Consider the following 23,495-nt stretch of genomic DNA (forward strand, 5'->3'; position numbering starts at 1 on the left):
ATTTATTTTTGGTTTGGGGGCCACAACTGGCAATGTTCAAGCCTTACTCCAGACTCTGTGTTCAGGGATCATTCCTAGCTGTGCTCTGGGGTCTCCCCCTATATGAAGCTGGGATCAACCCAGGTGGGCCACATGTAAGGCAGTTGCCCTACCTGCTGAACTATCTCTCTGACCGCTATTATTGTTATTTAAAATTGGATAGTAACTGGCAGGAAGTTTTAATTTTTCTTATTATGCTCAGTCTCTAATTTATTCATTGCTTCTAAGTGGCCCAGCACTTTTGCTCCCTAATCACTGATATTCTTCTCTGTGCCTTGTGTGTGGGTCTCTTCTCCCTCAATTGTGTTTGTTGCTCTTCTGAGATGCTGTGTCTGTTCTGAGAAGAACAAACCCTGTAGGTCTGAGGAAACTCACTTCTGTGAACTTCCCTCCATCTCTGCAGACTTCCCTTCACTTCTCCTCTATTCTTTTCTCCCTTCTCTTACCTCCTCTGTCTCTATTTTTTTCTTTCTCCTTCTCAAAAGTATTTGTTGTTCTTTTCCTTATTTCTGCCTTAGATCACCTATCGGATCAATGAAACGTCGGAGCCTAAGAGTTAGGCTACTTTAAAATCAGTAGGTGGTTTGCAGCACTAATCACAATAGCCATAATCTGGAAACAACCCAAGTGCCTGATAACAGATGACTGAATAAAGAAGCTATGGTACATCTACACAATAGAATAAAGTGCAGCTGTTAGAAAGAATTAAGTTATGAAATTTGCTTATAAATGGATAGACATGGAGAGTATCATGCTGAGTGAAATGAGTCAGAAGGAGAGAGACAGATATAGAATGACTGCACTCCTCTGTGGGATATAAAAAATAGTATGAGACCAATATCCAAGGCCAGGTAAGGCAGAGGCCAGAGGACTTGCCAATGGTTGGAAGCTTGCCACAACTGTGTGTGGAACAAAGAGCAGTTAGGATAGAGAAAAGACCAGTATGACAGTAATGGTTAGAAATTATCACTCTGGACAGGAACTGAGTGTTGAAAGTAGGGAAAGGGATATGCATGATTACCTTGAAGGAGAGAGAGAGAGAGAGGGAGAGAGCGGCAGAGACAGAGAGAGACAGAGAGAAACAGAGAGAGAGGAAAAGTGCCTTCCATAGAGGCAGGTGCGTTTTGGGGGAAGGAAACTTGGGACATTGGTGGTGGGAAAGGTACACTGGTGACAGGATGGGTGTTGGAACATTATATAACTAAAATTCAATCATGAACAATGTTGTAACTGTGTATCCTATTGTGATTCAATATAAAAAATTTAAATTAACAAATAAATAGAATCAATGAATGTTGATCCCTTTTACCAGCAGCCCTCACTGAGGTTTTGATCTATATCAGACAGCATGCTGAAAGTTCAAGATAACAAAGGGAGGCCCACAGAAGTTAAGATACTTGAGTCCCACAGCTAATAAATTCTAGAATGGGGGTTGTAGAACTCTGAAATTAATTTTCAGAGAGAGTGAGAAAAAAAGCCTACAAGTCCTACAAGAAAGAGTCAAGCTTCCTTGTCTCTTTGGTATTTAAGACACATTGATCTGAACTTTCTGAACTCAAGGGAATCTCAGCCTATAACACCCAATTTCATGTTTTTCTTTTTGTGTCACACCTGGCAATGCACAGGGGTTACTCCTGGCTCTGCACTCACAAATTACTCCTTGCAGTGCTTGGGGAACCATACGGGATGCTGGGGATCGAACCCTAGTTGGCCGCATGCAAGGCAAACGCCATGCCCACTGTACTATTGCTCCAGCCTCAGTAGTACCTCATTTCTATAAGTGAATTTGACCATCTCTTTCTGGGGACCATAGACCCTTGTTGGGTCAGAGTTGTCAGGACAAATGAAAGTTGGTTGAGAACTGATCTTTGATCTCTGTTAATTATTTTTAATCCCCATTCTATTAGTTTGTTTAGGCTACTATGAAAAATAGTTCCATGAGACAGGTAACTTATAACAACAGAAATTTATTTTTTCACAGTTGTGTAGGTCAGAAATCTGCAGTCATAGTGGTTCCTTCCCAGATTCTGAGGGAGAATCTATCCTGTACCTCGGTCCTACCTTGTAGTGACTCCCCAATCATCCTTGTCATTGCTTCCAGTTTCCAGCTGCATTGTCCCATCTTCTGGCATTCTTGCTGTGGGTCCTACATCTGTCATATCCAAGGATGCCAGTCATTGCATTCAGGGCTCATCCAAATACATTCTTTTGTGTTGAAATAACTATAGAGGCACAAGAATCAGCAGGCAGAGCATAGAGGTTGGAATTTCTCTTCATCCAGCTTCCAGGGTGGTTTTTCTTCAATTTATAGTACAAAACCAAAACCCTCAATAGGATACTGGTGCATTATGAGTATATACTTTTATAATATTTTGTCTCAGGTCTAGATGTATCCCTGCAGTCAAAAATCAGAATTACTGCATTTTCCACAAAAATCTCCCTGTGTTATTCCTTCACAATCTCATCCAGCTTCCTTCCCTTCTTCATCAGTGCCTTGCTTTGAATTAATAGCCCAGTTAGAAGAACCCTGACTATTGAACTTGCCCACTAAAAATGGGTGAGTAAGTTCACATCATTTGAAGAGATACTGTTGAGTTTTTGAGATCTCCAAAATCTTGAAAGTAGTAAAAAAAAGTAGGTGCCACATCATTGTCTCTTTTCCTGGCTTTTCCACGACTCTTCTTTCCCACCTTCTTTAGTACTAACAAGGAAAAGGTAAAACACTAGGAAATTTATAGATGCATGAAGTTATTGAGAGAAAGCACAGTCTTAGTTACTTCTCAGACTGTAGGCTAAGCAAGGTGGTCAGTAAATGTTTGTTGGATGAATGAGTGGATGAGAGGAAAGGGGTGTGGCACCCAAACAGAAGTAGGGGAGAATCAAAGTTGATTTAATATGCCCCTTTCTCCAGAAATCACATAAACTTTGGTACATGAGATCCAGGCTAATTTTGTCTGTCTCCTTGCTCAAAGTCTTTTCTATTTCATTTCTGTTTACAGATGTTCCTTGTTAACTGGATGGAGGAGGAGATCTCACAAAAGTTACAAGTTTGACTCTCTGTTCTGTACAACACCATAAGCATTTGAAATGTAGGGTTGAAACAGAAGATAGACCAGTATCTCCTTTGGCCCATACTTACCAACTGCATGTCTTGACCTGTTATTTTTTTTAATCTCTCTTATTAAGGAATTGGATATAAAATATTTCTTGATTGCACTTAATTTGAATTGAACACTCATGTGGGCACTCAGGTTTCTCCCCACATCCCAACGATATGTGTTAGGTTCTTTGATGTATTTTTACTATCTCAGTGATGGTGGGGTGAATGTGTGTGTGTGTATGTGTGTGTGTGTGAATTCTTATCTGTGTGTATGAGTGTTTGTTGTAGTATGCCTTGGTGTGGAGAGGTGTCCTGCTAGGGGTTGGTGTTCACCCTGGACTCTGAGCTGCCAGGATAGGTTTCAGTCACTTAAAATCCTGAACTGGATTCGCAATTGGAAAATAAATGAACAAATATAAATCATTTTGTAATATAATAAATGTTTGGATTTTTTGATTTTTGATCACACCCGGCAATGCTCAGGAGTTTATGGTGGCTCTGCAGTCAGGAATTACTCCTGATGGTGCTCAGGGCACTACGTGTAATGCTGGGGATTACACCCAGGTTGCCCACATGCAAGGCATATGACCTACCCACTGTACTATCTTGATAGCCCTCAAATGTTTGGATTTTTAAATTTTGAAGTATGGTGGTGTTTTGTGGTTAGAAATATGATTGATATAAGTGATTATTTTGGGGGAGGGGAGACCTCTCAAAATTTGTTCAGGGGCCACTCATAGTGGCTCTTGGCCACTGAGATTGGCAGATCAATGCTAAGACCTGAGAATTTGGTGCTTCTCAAGCCTTGCAGCAGCAGAACCACCAGGGCCATGCCAAAGGGTGCTCTGGGGCCATCAGGACCACACCTGGTGTTGTTGAGGGTGCCATGTGGTGCCAGGGATCAAGCGTTGGCATATGCTTTAACTTATATATTATCTCTTCAGTCCATTCACTTAATTTTTGCCTGTATTAATTCGCCTATGGTAACACTAGTTTTATCACACATTTTCTGCTTTAAGGCCCAGTTCTCAAGATTCTACCCATGAGGACTTTCTATATAACAACCATTAAATAAAGGAAGAGAGAAGTTATAGGTGCAAAGATACATTTTATTTATTCATCCCCGCCCAATATTAGCATAATTAAAGCCAAAGAGGAGGTGGGTGATGAGTTGGGGAGAGGGACTGGAGGAATGAAATAGGGGTAACTCTTATGAGAAAAAGGCCCTAGGCTAGAGGAAGGGAGGCTGGGGTGAGATGACGGGGGAGACGGTGCCTGGTAGGCCTCTTGCTCTAACACTCTCCCCTATTGAAGCTCTTGACAAGAGGGGAGGACAGGCTTGCATGGGAGACCTCGCAGCTGTAAACACTATGCTTCTTGTACTCTGAAGTGGGCATCGTCAGGATGCTGCTGAGGCTGTAGGTGCTGTCCTTGCTATCCTGCTCTGTGAAACTTCGCTGGATGCCAGAATTCTGGACCTGATTATCCACTTTCCAAACGACTTGGATGTCTCTGGGGTAGAAGTCATTCATCATGCATACGATAGAGGAAGTGCTCGTGGATAACTGCTCCTCAGATGGTTGGAATATGAACACAGATGGCTTAGCGTTATCCCCTAAGAAGGAAGCACAGAAAATGGAGTGTAAGTAACAAGGAAGTTCTCCGTTGGGTGCTTTGTTTGTGAGCATCCCAAAACTTCAACACAGAAACAGAGAGAGGCAGGAAGGCATGCCCCCCAAATGTATTCATCATCTTGATTTGGAGTTTCTTCCCACCCCTCAACAAAGTCACTTCATTTGTATGCTTTGCCTCCTGTAGTTCACTGAGACACGCCCTTTACTTGACTCTACAGAGGTTAGAAATGAGGGAAAATTTTGTTCTCTCTGCACAGATCATTGTCCTGGAGTCTGTCATAGGATCATGCGGGACACTCAGGCTGCCTTCCCATTCTGGACTACCCTTGGCCGTCTTGGGGATAAACATCCTGCAGAGTAGGACCTCAGCCTCATGTCTGTGTCATTGTTCTCTCTCATCAGACTCACAACCTTGACACACATCACGAAGACCTCAAAGTGAGGCCCAGACCCTGTCCTGATGGCTCTCACCCTCTGGGGCAATGGCAGCCAGCTCAGAAGGGGCCAATTTCAGTTTCTGCCACCTGCCAAGGAGGAACTGGCTAACTTCATGCATCACTATAAGTGACTGACAGATGGCCTCTGGAAAACCCCCTCTATGGGCATTCAAGCCCTTGGTTGGAAAGCTAGAGTTAAAATTACAAACAAAATTGAAAAAATTACAAACAGGGAATTCTTTACTGGAAGAAGTCAGCAGATAAGCAAACAGATTTTTATAAACCTTAACCTCTATGTTAACCAAAAAGTTCAAGATGTGATAGCAAACATTTAATGTTTTGATATTTTCTTGTAACTTCTGTGATTTTTTTCCCCCAGAGATTTTAGACTTGGCAGTAGAACAATGCAATTCTAGAAAAAAAGAAGGGGGAGGAGGAAATATTTTATGAAGCTATTTCTATCTGGATGAATTCGTGATAAGTTTTAAATTTGCCATCTGCATTACATCAGTAAGCAATTAGCATACTGAAAATGGAATTCTTATAAAACATCATATTAGCTTTTAATTGAAATTAATAGATTAAAATAGTTTTTAAAAACACTTTAAGTATTTTAAATACGGTTCTAAAATTTTTATGTCCTTAGAAGTCCAAAATAATCCTTTTGACCCCCCAAATAATCTTATAGCAATACAACATGGCAACAAATAACTCTATCATTATAGAGGGTTAGTCTAAGATTAAATTACTTCTTACAGACTAAAGTTATTGGAAAAAAATTGGGGAGGGGCACATCCAGGCATGCTCAGAGTTAACTCCTGTCCCTGCACTTAGAAATCACTTCTGGCAGTGCTTTGGGGACCATGTGGAATGTTGGGGATCAAACCAGAGTTGGCTTCATGCAAAGCAAGTGCCCTACCCACTGTACCATTTCTTTGGCCCCTAGAAAATATATTTTATATATGTTTCTATTAGTAGTGCTTATTAATAGAAGTTTTATACAACTAAAATATGATACAACCAAGTCATTATACTTTTGAAAATGAAAAACATGCCAAAATAGTATCTGATTTATTATCAGTTAATATATTCCTATGATATTAATTATAAACTCAGTAAAAATATTGTGCAAAACCTAAGTGGCCAGATTAGGTAGACTTAAATTAGACTTTTGCTGGTATGGCTTTATCCCCAAAGAGTAATGTATTTCTCTCTTTTGGATCTAGCTTTAACTGTTTAAAAACATTTGAGAAGCTATTGAAATAATTGCTTATCACAGGAATAATCAGTCTATACAGTCCTCTAACAGTAAACCTCACTGAGAAAATTTAATGGCTGAATATGGTTTCTTACATCTCTAGTGAATGAGCTTCACCTTACTTTTCACATGCCTGGTGCTCACCACCTGTTAGCGCCATCACTTGTATCACTGTGCTAGGAAAGATCCGCAGTCCAGTCAATCACTATTGCATGTTGCTGGCCCTTAGTGACCAGGCAAACGCCCTAAAGACAGCTATGGGGCCCACAGAGCCAATTAGCTGTGCCACAACATCCTTGGTGACCTAAAAATATGACTGAGTAATAACAGAGGGAAATAGAATATACTAAAATAAAATATTTCTTGGTTGTTTTTTTTTTTTTTTACAATTCTGTAGGCATTAAAAAGTTACGTAATTATTTTCTTTCCCCTTTTAAAGCTAATTCCTTTAAAACTGGGATTTGGGAAATAATCACCTTTCCTTCATTATATGCAAGATCATTACTGGTTTGGCCAAGTATGGAAACTGAATTAAAAACTAAAAATGCCTATTAAGATATAGACTCTAGAATTTTAAAGACTGATTATCACTCATTTTAGACTTTATGATGACATAGCAGCTGACTATTAAGTAAAATGGCTGATGGGTTCACTTTACGAAGTTCTTTTTGTTCTTCTGTTTGGACCACACCTGGTGGTGCCCAGGGCTTACTCCTGGCTCTGCACTCAGAGATCACTCCTGGCAGTGCTCAGGGAGCCATATGGGTGACAGGAATCAAGCCCAGATCAGTTGCGTGCAAAGCAAACTCCCTACCCACTCTACCATCTGTTTGGCCCCCTACTTTACTAATTTCTGTTTTTTTTTTCTTTTTGGGTCATACCCAGCAATGCACAGGGCTTACTCCTGGCTCTGCACTCAGGAATTACTCCTGGTGGTGCTCGGGGGACCATATGGGATGCTGGGAATCAAACCCAGGTCGGCTGTGTGCAAGGCAAACACCATACTGCTGTGCTATCACTCCAGCCCCTACTTTACTAATTTCAGAATGACTTTTTAGTGCATGTTACTGACTTTTATCATCTTAAAATTGAATGAAAAAAAGAAAACAGACCAAGAAATACAGTTTTCTCCTTTTCTTGTGCCATACAAAATGAGCAAAAATAAATATGCAACAAAATTGAAAAATTAATTCACTTTTGTTCTTTGGAGCTACAAAGCTATGTTCAGTGACACTCATTTTGCTTAACTGACACTCATTTTTCTCCCTTAGACTCATTCTGTTTAGATTAAGCTTTTTTTCTAAAATGCGCTTTTGGTCCTGAGTTTAACTCTTGTGCCTGAGGTAGACCAGAAAGCACTCATTCACTAGAAGACAATAAAGAAATAAAAAATACATTTAATCTCCACGCGTGTCCCTTTGTTTAAGGTGATCTCTAATATTAGCTTAGCTTCTCCTCCCTTAACTAGAGCCTCTTTTTCTGCCAACCTCTTTCTACTGATGACAGAGAAAATCTGACAATTGAATGTCATGCCAATTATTTAGCTCTTTGCTCTTTCTTTCTTGAGACCAGACTATTTTTAGTCCCTAACTCATCTGAGTTTTTGCAAGAATCCTATTTTTTCAAAATTTTCCTCAACTCATCTCTGCAACACAAAACTCCCTCAACTTCACAATTCTCAAAGAAAAGAATTAAAAAAGCACACTTACTTTTGATGTCCAACTTGGTCCCTTGGCCGAAAGTCAGCCACAGTGGGGCTTTTCATACTCCTTCCTCAACAAATACCTCTTTCAGAAACCAGTCACAAGAAAAAAGGCTAATTCTGATGGAAAAAAATCTATCCATTCCCTATTCTTAAATTCTACCCTTAAAATATAAACACAACAATTTATTTTCTGAGCTTACAAGTTGGCTGTTTTGTGGATTTTTACTAATTATTTTGGGGCCATCAGAAATGGCCCACTTAACCAAGATATCACAAACTTGCATAAATGACACGACAGAACAAAAGACAGAAGTCATGGAGCCAAAAATGTACTTACATTTGCTCTCCACTTCGGTTCCTTGGCTGACAGTGAACCATATTGATGCCTCTTAGCCTCCATATTTATAAAAACCTGCCCTGAAAGGCTGGCTAGTTCCCTGCCCCAATTAAGTCATTTTGATTTAGAAATCTTAAAAATTATCTATTTATCTCACCTCCCGAAAAGCAAATGCCTCTCTCTCTGCCTACTAACCTGAAAATGAAATTTGTCTTATCCCTAACATTTAGCTAATGAAAATACACAAAAAGAAACAAAAAGCAAAGCAATTAGAAATAGTGAAGAATCAGTTAAAGGAATACTTACGTTTTATCTCCAGCTTGGTCCCCGCTCCGAAAGTATATACACAGTGATTCTACTTCATTTCCCCTCTCTACAAGAACTGAGTTTCCCTTTCTGACAGTTTTGAGCAAAGCTCTGTTCAGAACATATGATTTTACTCCCCACTAAATTTCAGAAATTGTCATAATAGTTATTCTCACTACTCTTGTTTTTCACAGAGAATGTCTAATTCCTAAGACTTTGTATTTTCCCCCAGAAATGTCAGAATTTGGTTTTAGAGTAAGCTTATAAGACACTTAATAGACAAAGGGATCATAAGGTGCAGATAACTGAGAGGAAGGAGAGTTTGAATTTCACTCACGTTTGATTTCCAACTTGGTCCCGGCGCCGAACGTCCACCACAGTGATGCTTTCTCATTGACTTGTTAGACATAAACCTCTAAAAGGAACTGAGTCCTGATTCAGCTGCTGATGTTTCACTCCTGCTGCAGTAAATCTAGAAGGTCTGGAGAATTCCCTCACAAAATATTTGTATAGATGAGGTATAAATTCCTATAAAATCTATGTCTTCCTACATAGAAGAGTATATATGTATTTATCTCATATATATGACATTATGTATATATCAGTCTGTGGTGAGGTTTTTTTCTTTAATAACCTACTGTTTATTTTAAAAGTAAGATGAATGTAAATTACAAAAAAGACAAATTGAAAAAACCTGTACTTTTTTATACTTTCTAAGGGAGGAGCTTAAGCAGATGATAAACCTCTTTGAATATAACTATTAGACTCTTTAGATTTTTCTCAGTGAATATTAATTAAAGAATGCCTATTAGACTCTCTCCTTTCCATAGTGATGTTTCAAAAAAGGTAAACAAAATGAATATCACATCAAGACTTATATTTACTTAGAAGTGTATTTTGAAATAAACCGGTCGCACTGAAGACCAACAACCAAAGACCAACGCAGAAATAAAGTTGTGAAAAAACAAATATCAATAGAAAGTATTGAAAGTATCAATAGTCTTAACTTGGTTGATCATTCAATATTATGGAAGAGGTAAAACCCAACATATCTCACTGAACTGAGGTGAACCAGAAAGACTTTGGAGCTGCCAGAGAATTGTGGTATCTGAGATGTTTTCACAGAAGCCTGAAGACCTTGTTTGGTTTTGAAGTTAGCTTCATTTATTGCAGTTTTCTTCTCTCTTAACATTCTATTCCTACCTCAGCTCCCACCATCTTTAGGGCTCCCAAATTCCCAAATTCTTTTATACAACACTTCCCTCCAATTGAAAACACCTTTGCCACTAGTGTTAACTTGTGAGAAACCAACTGTCTTTTAAATCAGCTCAGGAGAGACCTTCTCCCACATAATCCCCAAACCAATGGCATAACTTTGCAGACTACAGTGATAGGTCCTTGGGCCAAGATCACTTAATTGCTCAAAACTACTTGTCAGATTCTTTCAACCCCAGTGGGTTGCAAGCTGTTTGATGTTTTATTTATCTTATATTTGGAAGACCCTGTCAGGATTCTTCACTGTACAAAAACTCAATTAACATTTGCAAAATTAATTTTTTTAAATCCCAATATTAAACAATTAAAAATCAATAATAGGTCAGCATCAATAAATTATAACAGAGACCAACACCGAGCACCACAATAGTATGTTTTACAAAAGAAGTGACTGTGATTCTGAGGAGCCTCACGCAGAAAGGAACCGGCAGAGGAACCCAGGTGTGCCAGACCCGGGGCTGAGATCTCCAAGCCTGCTCGGATCGGGACTGGGCCTCTTCCAACCAGATCCCCCATTTTCCAGTAGCTAGGCGGTCATACCCAGAAACTCCCCCCAGTGCCTTATAATCCCATCAACGGCCAACATCCAGAGACTATAAAACCAAGCTCCTGCAAGCACGCTGCCACGATCCTTTAGCCTAGTTCTCCCTCTGGGAGAACCTAGCAAGCTACCGAGAGTTTCCTGCCTTCATGGGAGAGCCTGGCAAGCTCCCTGTGACGTATTCATATGCCAAAACCAGTAACAATGATGGGTCTCATTCCCCTGACCCTGAAAGAGCCTCCAACGTGGCACCGTTGGGAAGGATGAGGAAAGAGAGGCTTCTAAAATCTCAGGGCTAAGACCAATGGAGACGTTACTGAGTAATTCTGAGGATTGGGTGGGTTTGCTTGATTTTGTGACACAGAACTTTGCTAGTGACCTTGATTGGAAAAATAAGCAGTGGACCTCATGAGGTGATCAGAGAGAAGCATCAAAATGGTAATAGAGACAAGGGAGAAAATGGCAGGCTGGAATTAAATGTGCAAAGTAGTTGATCAAGGGCATAGTTTGCATGAGTTCTGAAGAGGTAGAAATTGATTTCCTCTGTGTAGACAGGAGAAATACAAATCATAACAGCTGACATTTACTGAGTACTTACATTGTACATGGAGTACCACATCTGATTAACCCCACAGACCTACTGCCTGAAAGCTAATACTATTCCATATCTTGCATGTGAGAAATCTTGAGTCAGAGAAGCTAACTTAACATAACAGTGAATGGAGAACAGAGACCAAGTGCATGTCTCCAAATCTTCTAGTAAAATCATAAATATGCTTACAAATCATCTAGTAATCTAGTACAAACCATCTAGTAATCTAGTAAGCATGACTGCAAATCATCTAGTAAAAATAACGTCTCAAATTTCTGCTCCTCAAGTCTAACATTTTAAGAAACAGTAACTTTGCTTTTCACGGGACCTAATTAGGGGTCTGCAGTCTTGTGCCTTACATATAGTGATCCACCCAGTAGTCAGGGTTACAAATGGCTTTGCAAGATTTAAATTACAGTAATCGGAGACTTCTTACCTAGCTCCAGAATATTTGTGTCCATAATCCGCATTGAAGACTGTTGTTCAGTATATCTTTTCAGTTCATTAATCACAGCAGACTTCAAAATTTTGGATTTTTTTTACTTTGGCTTGAAGCTTCCATAGGACCACGATGTCTGTCATTTTCACTTCTGCTGCTATTGCATCCAGTGAAGAAAAATTTCTGGAGCCCACATTCAGTAGTGTTTGGAATCCAATCAATGACCAATCTTCCAGAAAGAATGTCACAATGGGAATCTCCAGGGCCCAGGCTGGGCTGACCTCATTAGCCAGGAAGAAGAGGGATGGAGGAAACCACTTGAGAATTTGCTACTTCTCTGCTCCTTTGGGGTGGTGTCTGTTTCCACTCATCTCTGAAGAACATGTGCTGGGAACACAAAGTCCTTTATCCAATCATATGCAAATGCATGTGTCATATAGAAGACTCCAGATTATGATCCAGTTATAGAAAACCAGACATTGAACTTATATCCAAGAGGGCATGAAGGCTGCAGATATTTTTACTTCCCTGAGTGAAGGAGAAAATAGCAGCAGCTCTGTCAGCACTATGTGGCCCTGCTGAAGATCAACCCCTGAAATTTACATACTGTTTTTGTGGTTCTTAGCTGGTGTTCACAAGCTTTCTAGCTCTGCCCTGGAGTTTTCTGCCCTCCCCAGTCTGCTTACTGGACACCCAGCCCTATGACCTCCCTCATCCTGCTTCAGAGAATCTCATCACATGACTGGGAGATGTTGGTAGAATATTTGGGATGCATTTTCAATCCTAGTCCAGGAAGGAAGGAAGGAAGGAAGGAAGGAAGGAAGGAAGGAAGGAAGGAAGGAAGGAAGGAAGGAAGGAAGGAAGGAAGGAAGGAAGGAAGGAAGGGAGGGAGGGAGGGAGGGAGGGAGGGAGGGAGGGAGGGAGGGAGGGAGGGAGAGAAGAGGAAGGAAGAAAGGAAAAGAAAAACAGAAGTTCATTAAGAACAGCTGCTCTTATCACCCGAGATATTCAAACCACACACCCTACACATACTCCAAGATTACTGCACCACATTTGATAGGGTTCAAAGTGGAGGCAACCAATCTTAGAGGGAAATATACATATTTTTGCATATATATGTATATGTATATGTGTATGTATATGTAGGTATAAGCTACACAAAGCTCAACCTTTAACAACATGTAAGTGATCTATTATAGAAAGGTTTAATGGCCCCTGGGTGAAATACAACAACCTCCACACTTTTTCCTCTAAGAATACTTTTTTGTAACATTTTCAGCGGTTTTTTATAACAAACAATACAAAATATATTATTTTGGTTCTGCTTTGGGGCAGGGATTGGGGTTGGGATGGAAACATCCTGAATTTGGTGGTGGGAAGGTGTAATGGTGGTGGGATGGGTGTTTGAATATTAAATGTAATCAAATATTGTGAACTAACATAAAATTAAAAAAAATTAAAAAAAAAAGAACAGCTGCTCTTAATCATTGACTGAATAAAAAGCAGAACTCCTACATTAAAAAAAAAGAACAGCTGCTGTGATTGGGTGTGCTCTGCATGTGCATGCAGTGGAGAAAATTTAGGCATTGTTCTTTACACTTTTGGCTCTATTGTCTTAGAATTCTCGTGAATACTTTACTTGAGTTCCTACTGGCATAGGGTCCAGAACTGAATCACTGCCCCTCCTCCGATATCTCTCCAACCAATCTTGCTTATCCTGGATAAGAGCTGAGGTTCTAAACCTTTTCTGCTTGGTGCCCAACACTGCCTCATGCCCTTATGTTCAGCTTTGTGTGCCAATTAAGTTGGACGTTTCTCAACTTAATATTACTGCTTTCACCTCCTGTCTGTTTTTCTTATCCTTGTGGGTTTGTTTAATAAACAATTAAAAAACCTCTACCATCTCAGCAGCCTACCTCTACATCTCCTGATTCTCTGCTTGTTCCTCCTTCCCCCACTCCTTCCGCCCAGGTTAACATCCTGGCTGACATTCTGGGGGACTTTTTGAAAATAAGCAGATTTCCCTCCCTTCCAGCTGGCTTCTGACAGCCTCCACACTTGTCCTCTAGAACATAATTTAGATTTAAAGGAATTTCACAAAACTCAGCAGCCCATCCCCACACCATGACTACATATGTGCCCTCATAACATCTCAACTCATCATTCTTTACACATTATCTTGCATTTATACTTTCTGTTACAGGGTGAAGACAGGTGAGGAAGGAAAAGAGCGACATCCAGATTAATATTTAAGAGACTCCTGGAGGCTAACTAAAAAGATTCATTCACCCTCAGCATATCAGGAACACAACAAACATAATGGGGAAGACCTTAGCATTCCAGGAAACTCAATGAGCATGAATAATATCATAGAAAGCTCTAACTGCAAGAACTTGTTCTGAAAACTTTCAGAGAATCACTGTTGTGACATAATATTGAGGATGTTTAATGAGTACAAAGAAATGATGGAACACATCATCATACAAAAAAAGTATGAGAACAGAAATGAGAAAACTATAATTAGAAGTTACAGAAATGAAGGATGTAGTAGGTGATATTTTAAAAAAGCAGTAGAAGGATTGAGCAGCAGAATAACGATAGCTGAGACCAATGAGTTCCTTCATAAGATGTAAAAAGCTTCTAAAAAATAACAAGATGGGAAAGAAGTCCAAAAATAAATGAATAGCACACCAGAGAACTATGGGATGAGTTCAAGAGGAACAATATAATAATCATTGAAATCTCTGAAAAACAGGAAGGCAAAACAGATGAAGATGCACTAGTCAAATAAATTACAGATATGAATTTTCCAGAATTGAGGAATTCAGGCATCATGGTTGAAGAGGCCTGCAGAGTCTTAGCAAAATAAATACAAATAGAAAAATCCTAAGACACAATATAATCAAAATGACAAAAACCAAAGATGGAGATAGAATATTGAAAGCAGCAAAAATATAAAAGGGATGTACAAAGAAAAATCATTAAAATAGCAGAGCTATCAAATGAGAAACTATATCAGAAGAGAATAGTGAGATGCAATTAGACAACAATAACAACAGCCCTCAATGAAATGAACCCTTCACCAAGAATACTCTATTCATCTAGATCACAATTTAGATTTGAAAGAATTTCACAAAACTTCATGGACAGAAAATCACTTAGGGAATTTATATTGTTTTTTTTTTTTTTTTTTTTTTAAATTTATTTATTTTTAATTAGAGAATCACCGTGAGGGTACAGTTACAGATTTATACACTTTTGTGCTTATATTTCCCTCATACAAAGTTCGGGAACCCATCCCTTCACCAGTGCCCATTTTCCACCACCCGTAAACCCAGTGTCCCTCCCACCCTCCCCAATCCCATCTCCCCCCCACCCCACCCTGCCACTGTGGCAAGGCATTCCCTTCTGTTTTCTCTCTCTAATTAGCTGTTGTGGTTTGCAATAAAGGTGTTGAGTGGCCGCTGTGCTCAGTCTCTAGCCCTCATTCAGCCCGCAACTCTCTTCCCCCACATGGCCTTCGACTACAATGTAGTTGGTGATCGCTTCTCTGAGTTGACCTTTCCCCGGAACGTGAGGCCAGCCTCGAAGCCATGGAGTCAACCTCCTGGTACTTATTTCTACAGTTCTTGGGTGTTAGTCTCCCACTCTGTTATTCTATATACCATAGATGAGTGCAATCTTTCTATGTCTGTCTCTCTCTATCTGACTCATTTCACTCAGCATGAAACTTTTCATGCCCATCCACTTAACTACAAAATTCTTGACCTCCTTTTTTCTAACAGCTGCATAGTATTCCATTGTATAGATGTACCAAAGTTTCCTCAACCAGTCATCCGTTCTGGGGCATTCGGGTTTTTTCCAGATTCTGGCTATTGTAAACAGTGCTGCGATGAACATACATGTGCAGATGTTGTTTCGATTGTACTTTTTTGCCTCTCTGGGATATATTCCCAGCAGTGGTATTGCTGGGTCAAATGGGAATTCAATATCTAATTTTTTGAGAGTCGTCCAAATTGTTTTCCAGAAGGGCTGAACCAGTCGGCATTCCCACCAGCAGTGAAGAAGGGTCCCTTTCTCCCCACATCCTCTCCAACAGCGGTTGCTTTTGTTCTTTTGGATGTGTGCTAGTCTCTGTGGTGTGAGGTGGTATCTCATGGTTGTTTTGATCTGCATCTCTCTGATGATTAGTGATGTAGAACACTTTTTCATGTGCCTTTTGGCCATTCGTATTTCTTCACTTAGGGAATTTATAGACTTGAAGCCAGTCTCACAAGAAGTATTAAAGGAGCTTCTATAAAGGACTAGTCAAACTTTGCAGCACTTTGCCATTGAGTATGGCATTCGCTCATTGTACTTATGGTTTTCCTCTACTAGATTAGGGAAGGTCTGTTCATTCCTAGCTTGCTAAGGAATTTTTTTTCAATAATGAATTTTGTTTTATTTATATTGAATATTCTATATCTATTTAAGTGACTATATTATACCTATAGACATTTATTAAAATCTTTTACTGATTATGGATACTGTAGCATTTTCTATAGAATAATATTTTTTAACATAAAGTCAATATTTCCTTTTAGGATAAAACACTCTTTTATTCAGAATTTTATACAGAATTATTCATATTTTCCCATAAAGTTTTCTTTTTAAAATTTATTTATTTTTTAAATTTTATTTTACTTTTATAAAGTTTTTCATAATCATTTGTTACATTTAATATTCCAATACCAATCCCACCATCATCACACCTACCTGTATTTCAAATGTTTCCATCCCAACCTCCATACCCTGCCCCCAAAGCAGGACCTAAACAATTTATTTGTTATTGTCATGAATAATCTATTAAAAATGATCCAAAATAATTTCCTTAGAGAAAGTGTGTGAAGACTGTTGTATTTTACTCTGGGGCCATTAAGCCCTTGCATAAGAGATTACTAACATGTTGCTAAAGAATGAGCCTGTGTGCTTAACACACACACACACACACACACACACACACACACACACACACAGTTTTTCCTTCCCAAGATTGGTTGTCTTCTAGGTTACATCCCATCATGCTGTGCTACTCTTGGTACATCATTGGTATAGAGTATTTGTGGCCATGTGCTCCAGAAATCCTAAAGTTTTAAATACTGTTATACAACTGATTTAATTAATTAATTATTTTTTTAACTGGACGGTGACTTTGGGTTCCGGAGGCATCTCTATAACGTATCATTCTGTGTTGCTCTCTTCTGAGAGATTTATTTCTGAGTCTCTGGATCATGACTGTTAATGGGCTTATATGGTGCCAAGGCAGTTCTTGTATGTGACTGCCAGGCTACCGGAAACACAGAAAGATATGGGGAGGTAACCCATTCCCAACTCTTGGGAGCCTGGAGATTTCAGTCACAAGTTCTGCATGCCTAGGTCCCTTAAAATATTCTTATTTCTCCTCTTTTTACTCTTACTAAATTGTATATATGTAGGGTTTATTTATTTCATACTGAAATTAAAGGAGATATATTTTTTGAAAAAATTATCAATTTATTATTGATTTATAATTTTGTGAATTGAAGGAGTTTAGCTTCAGTCATCTATATGTGGAGGTGTCACTATGTGCATAACAAATAATAAGAAAAAAATCTCCCTCATGTGTGGGATATAAAGTAACAGTAAGGGAACTATTTCTTCAGTTGCCTTTTATTCCAAAGGCACTGGAACTGGAGATTGTGCCTATAGAACTGAGCTTACATGAGAGATAGGTGGCTGGGAGGGACCCTTCAGACACTGGTGGAGGGAAGGGAGCTCTCTGGAAATGGGGCTGCTGTTGGAATGGCATTTACATAAAATGTATGATTAACAGTATTTTAAATCCTGATACCTCAATAAAAATGGTAAAACATTTTTTTAAAGAATGAATTACAACAGTTCAGTGAATTCTAAGAATGATGTTTTTAGAAAAGCACTTTGAAGACTACATGTAATAAATAGAAAATTGCATACATTAGAAATGTAAAGAGATTATTGTTAATTTTCTTAACAAAGAAAAATCTTAGAGAAAATTCAACTTTGAACTTATGTTATAAAAATATATTTCAGGGGCTGGAGCGATAGCACAGTGGGTAGGGCGTTTGCTTTGCACGCGGCCTACCCGGGTTTGATTCCCAGCATCCCATATGATACCCTAAGCACCGCCAGGAGTAATTCCTGAGTGCAGAGCCAGGAGTAACCCCTGTGTGTGACCCATGTGTGACCCAAAAAGCATGTGTGACCCAAAAAGCAAAAAAAAAAATTCAGGAAAAATATATTTCAAATATAAGATATATTAACATAAAACATGATTTGCGCTTGAATGACAGACCTTCCAATCCTGATGCCAGAAACATTTTCCTATGAGTAGCATATACGTATTATTAGAAGCAAGAGGAAAAATATATACCAAAAGTAACAAATAATGTATGAATGTCCATAATAATTCATGCTGTTTTATTGGCTCTTGACTTTATTCAGCCTACATATGTGGTAGATACTCTAATTAATAAGAAGAAAGTGAACTTTATTAGCCTTGGCAAGGTAAAAATTTGAAATTTAAACTAAAAAAAGTGGGCGCTGGAGCTATAGTACAGCAGATTGGGTGTTTGCCTTGCACTAGCCAACAAAGTTTGTATCCCTGATACTACAGATGGTGCCCCGAGGCCCCGCCAGGAGTTATCCCTGAACACAGAGCACAGAGCAAGTCCTGAGCACAGCCAGTTGTGGTCTAAAATTAAAAAAAAAAAAAGAAAAAAAGAAAAAGAAAAAGAAAGAAAGAAAAATATCTTCCTGACCACCTCTAGGTGTGTCTTTTCTCCCCAAGAAAGGGGACTCATTCATGGGTCTTCTTGTCTCTTTTTTTTTTCTTTTCTAAGCACAGAAGGGAAATGGGAAAAAGAGGGAATAAGGCCAGGATTTTTTGTCTGTTTATTCTTGAAAATAGCTTCAAACCTGAAAACTATATATTTTCCTTTCAAAACAGAATAGTCTACCCCTTCCCAAATTAGTATTTAGTCTGTACAAATTAAAGGTTTTTTTTTTTTTCTTTTTGGGTCACACCAAGCAATGCACAGGGGTTACTCCTGGCTTTGCACTCAGGAATTACTTCTGGCGGTGCTCAGGGGACCTTATGGGATACTGGGAATCAAACATGGGTCAGCCACATGCAAGGTAAACGCCCTACCCACTGTGCTATCGCTCCAGCCCCAGAAGTTAAAGTTTTAATGGTCAACGGTTTAGTCCTTTTAATGGAAAAGTCAATGTTTTATCACATAGAATAAGTCATAATTCTTAATATGTACTTCCTTAAGAACATTTACTCAAAATTGAGAGCACACTGGGGTGGGAGCAGTGGTTAATCTTCCTCAGGGATGAGAGATGAATGTGGACAGTCACAGCTGCCTACTACAGCCCCCAAGTCTCATCAGTTGTTATAAGTAGAGAACTACTGGGGCTGGAGCGTTAGCATATCGGGTAGGGAGTTTGCCTTGCACGTGGCCAACCCGGGTTCGATTCCCAGCATCCCATATGGTCCCCTGAGCACCGCCATGGGGTAATTCCTGAGTGCAGAGCCAGGAGTAACCCCTGTGCATTGCTGGGTGTGACCCAAAAAGCAAAAAAATAATAATAATATTAAGTAGAGAATTACTGTTATTTTTTTTATTTTTTGCCAATGGCCCCCTTTCCTTTTTTTCTGAGATAGAGAAAAACTGAGTCTGAGTTTGAACAAGGTTTGAAAGCTTTTGTCAGCTTTCTCCCCTTGCCTGGCATAAATCTGCAAAAGCTAGATGTTTACACACCGAGACTTCATGTATCTGTTAGTTAAAACCTGATTGCATAAAACCTGCCCTAGTGAATTCTGTAAGCCATCACCAGAACAAGAAACCCACTCTTCTGGGGGCATGGTTAGGATTAGATTTAGGGCTGGGGTTAGGGTTAGGAATTCTTGTAAGGTAGACAAGAGCTAACAAAAAGGTGATCCTGACAGAGTATCAATGACGAAGAATCTGGAATGAATAAAGTCAATTATAACAGGTCACTTGTACTGTGTGCTTTACCCTGAAATTAGGGGAGAAAAAACCATGACGGAAAATGGGGCTCTGCCACTGAAGAGTCTACATTCCAGCCGGAGAACCAAAACAGTCACATAATCTTAGCCAAACAGAATTTCAAACTGGCTTACCCGGGTTTCAAAATGTTAAACTTGAGTGGACCCCAGAAGAGGAACTAGAACTAGAAAGGGCTTTTCAGATGGGAATAAAGGCACAAACTAAAGAAGAGACAAAAAAAAAAAAAAAAAAAAAAAAGCATGAAAACGTGGGCCTAGCAGGAGCAGAAGCCTTTTGGGGAAAAACTGTAAAATAAGAGACTAATTTGGCGGCCTTAAATGCTAGGCTCGCCTTTATTAGAGGAGGGGAAAGGCTCAGACCCCACCAGCAGTTTAGCTCTTTGGTATGAAGGGTCCTCTGAGTCAGCGCAAGACAAAACTCTGAGTGTGCCCTCCTGGGCCTGCACCAAGGGTTCTCTCTCTCTCTCTCTCTCTCTTTTTAAATTGTGTCACCGTGAGGTAGAGTTACAAAGCTTTCATGTTTGAAATTAAGCCATACAATGATGGAGCACCCATCCCTCCACCAGTGCACATTTTCCACTACCCATATCCCAGTCCTCACCCTGCCTCTATGGCAGACAATTTCCCCAATACTCTTTCTCTAATTTGGGGCATTATCTTTTGCTCGAAATTTCCCACCACCGTTCAAGTCTACCTGCCAGGGGCAGATGCTAGATAATTTATTTTCCATTGCTCATTTGAATATCACGAGAGCTTGCACAGCCGTGATTGTAAATGTAAATTTCTAGATTGTAAGTGGTTGGGTTCCAGAGACATCTCTGTATGGCACTCATCCATTTTGGGATTCAATTGGGAGTCTCTGGGCCAGGGCTGTTGGCACCTGGAGGCAAATTTTGGGCCTGGCAGCCAGTCTATTGAGCAGGTGGGGACCCAGGAAGGTGGGGTCGGGGGGAGGTTGCTCCTTGTGGAAGCTCTTGGTCTCTGGAATTCCATCTGGAGTGGGTCTTCTTGTCTTGAATAACAATGTCATCTGCTGACATACTGCCACAAATGCAAGCTGACTTCAATGTGGCAAAACAAAGTCAGCAATATGACAGTTATTATTTAGTTATTTTCATTTTTAATGCTTATAGACATCATCAACCATGCATATAGGTAGATATACACAAACATACACACTGGGGTGTCTTGATGACAGTAACATTAAGAATTTCAGAAGAGGCCCCATGCTCGACCTCCACATCTCAGCTGGCCCACCTCCACATCTCCTGTACCTTCTGGCCATGTATGCAGCCATGTATGCAGCCTGTGACAGCTCTTTTCACCAGGCCTCACACTGCTCACACTTACACCTCTTGTCACTGGGTGAAGGTGGGCAGGAAAGGAAAAGGACCTAATCCAACCTAATCCCTCAGAGTCTCCCAGGGCATTTAACTACAAAGATTCTCCGCCAGCACAGCAGGGGCCCAGCAAACCCACAGGGGAAGATAGCACAAGCCCACAAGCTCAGTGAGTGACAACATTACCCTGCATGGCTCTTCCAGTACCAACCAGCTCTGTAAATGCTCAGAAGGACTCTAGTGATGCCATGCTGAGGATTTTAATGAGCTCAAAGAAATGATGTCACTGCAAAGTACAAGAACGAGATAGAAATGGCAAAAATATAATCAGAAATTACAGAAGTGAAGAGTACTGCAAGTGAATGAAAATATAAACACACTAAAGATACTTAGCAACTGGGTTTGGAGCAATAGTAGGGTGTTTGCCTTGCACGTGGCTGACTTGGGTGTGATTCCCAGCATCCTATATGGTCCCCTGAGCACCACCAGGAGTAATTCCTGAGTGTAGAGCCAGGAGTAACCCCTGTGCATCACCTGGTATGACCCAAAAAGAAAAAAAAAAGATTCTTAGCTACCATTTCAATTCCCTTTCCTGTGATTAGCCTGTTCTACGTGTTTTTTGAATTCAGAATTATGTTTAAACCTTTGAGATACAAGGGTCTACCACTGGTGACTCACCCTTGAACGTAGTTTACTTAACACAAATTTAATCAACTCCATGTATTAAATAACATGAGTTTGGTTTAACATAGCAGTCCAATTTCATGTCTTAATGTCGCAGTTTTGTTTTCACAGCAGTAGAATTTAGATGGGCATTTCCTTAGTGCGTATACTTGGCTTCTTTGTCATATAGTAACTGACCATATGTGTGTGGCTTATTTAAAAAATAGCCTGTTGTTGAGGTCTCAAACTCTTGGATAGTGCTAAGGGAGGTAACAGTATATACTAGTAATCAAATAATCAATGGTGGCGGGGGAAGAACATTGGACTGGAAGTGACATAGGATGAAGGGCCATGGGCACAGCAATGGGAGAGCTGTGCAGTAACTTTGTACGTCAGTATCAGAAACCTGAACACTATTGTAACCCTATTTCCCAAATATATATGTATATATATATATACATATATGTATATATATAGTAAAAAGAGTAGGATGTAAGGTATCCATAGGAATGGAATTTGAGACGGTGGGGAGGGTTAAAATGAAGCCTCTTTTGGCAGTGACAAAGGAATAACTAAGAATTTTTCTTTCACCCCAAGCTCTTGTCAGCTCCTATTAACATTCTCAGAAAGAGATTGTTACTGGGGGCATGGGTGGACCATGCAAGTCAGAAGAGATGGAGAAGTAGCTGCCCCCATGTCTAGAGGAGACTCAGGAGGGGGGAGAGGCCAGATCCATTTTTGGTTACTTTCCAGCTTCTTCGGATCTACTTCCTTCTCTGTCTTTGAGGTTTCTTCTTTGGCCGAGTCTTAAGACTCAGGACGAGAGAAGGGGCTAGGAGGCGCTACAGGCCACCCGTGGCAGTGCTGGTAAATTGACTTACAGCCTGTCTTGCTGAAGTTCAGCGGCTGTTGGTGGAGATTCCTAGGAGAGGGCAGATGTACAGCTGGGCTGTGGGCCCACCGTGGTTGGGGTTAGTGTAGGGGGCCCAACCACCGTGAATGGGTTTTTAAAAGTTTGAAGACAGTAATAGTGGGCATAGTCCTCAGGCTCCAAGTTTCTGATGGTGAGTGAGAAGTCTGTTCCGGACACACTGCCACTGAACCGGGAGGACACTCCAATCAAAAGGGTGGATGCATGGTAAATGAGCACCTGGGGGCTCTTCCCAGGACTGTGTTTGTACCAGGATAAGTAGTGCTTCCCGTCTTTGAAGAGGAGGCTCTCGCTGGCTCTGCAGCGGATGGACACGCTCTCTCCCGGAGAAACGGCCAGTGACTTATCAGCCTGAGTTAGCACTATCTGTCCACTGGAGCCTGCGGTCAGAGAGACAGGGGGCTGTTAGGGTCATCATCTTTTGCCTCATTGGATCACCACCCTTCCTAGGGAGCATAAGGATTGCCTCCGAAGTGTCTCCACTGGGACCTTTCTCTCACCTGGAGCACAGAGGAGCAGGAGCCCGAGGATCTGGTACAGTGACACCATCTTGCTGCCTCTCAACTCCTGAATCTGCTCAGATCTGGTCCTTAAAATACCTGATGCGCAGCCTCTGACAGAGGGCTGGGTCTGTCCTGGCACAGTGGGGAGGCTTGGGGCGGTACATGCAAATCTTCCCAAGGATAGAGAGGTCTGGGCTGCTGAGTGCAGGGTTGGGGTCACTCCTGGTGCTGCTGTCTGCCAGAGACACCCCCAGCCCAGCACTCATGACCTGCCTTGGGTTCTCCCCCTCCCCTGTCCCATTGTAA

General features: G+C 40.4%; 1 protein-coding gene across 2 annotated transcripts in view; it reads right to left on the minus strand.

Annotated features, from left to right (window-relative positions):
* Positions 1-4,227: 4,227 nt before the first annotated feature.
* LOC101537355 (immunoglobulin kappa light chain-like) overlaps positions 4,228-23,495 on the minus strand; it is a 40,706-nt gene continuing 21,438 nt past the window's right edge. Inside the window, exons 1-3 of one of the 2 annotated variants that reach the window (XR_008627232.1) lie at positions 11,661-12,241; positions 9,154-9,297; positions 4,616-4,754 (exon numbers count right to left, since the gene is read on the minus strand). Coding sequence is in view for 1 of the 2 variants with exons in the window: in XM_055120396.1 (XP_054976371.1) it covers positions 4,432-4,754; positions 9,154-9,189 (359 nt within the window). In the remaining variant the exon portion in view is untranslated. Of the gene's footprint in view, positions 4,755-9,153; positions 9,298-11,660; positions 12,242-23,495 lie in introns of those variants that run through there. The other variant, XM_055120396.1, reaches the window with a different exon arrangement.

Source organism: Sorex araneus, chromosome X (genome assembly GCF_027595985.1).
Source record: "Sorex araneus isolate mSorAra2 chromosome X, mSorAra2.pri, whole genome shotgun sequence".
Classification (NCBI taxonomy): domain Eukaryota; kingdom Metazoa; phylum Chordata; class Mammalia; order Eulipotyphla; family Soricidae; genus Sorex; species Sorex araneus.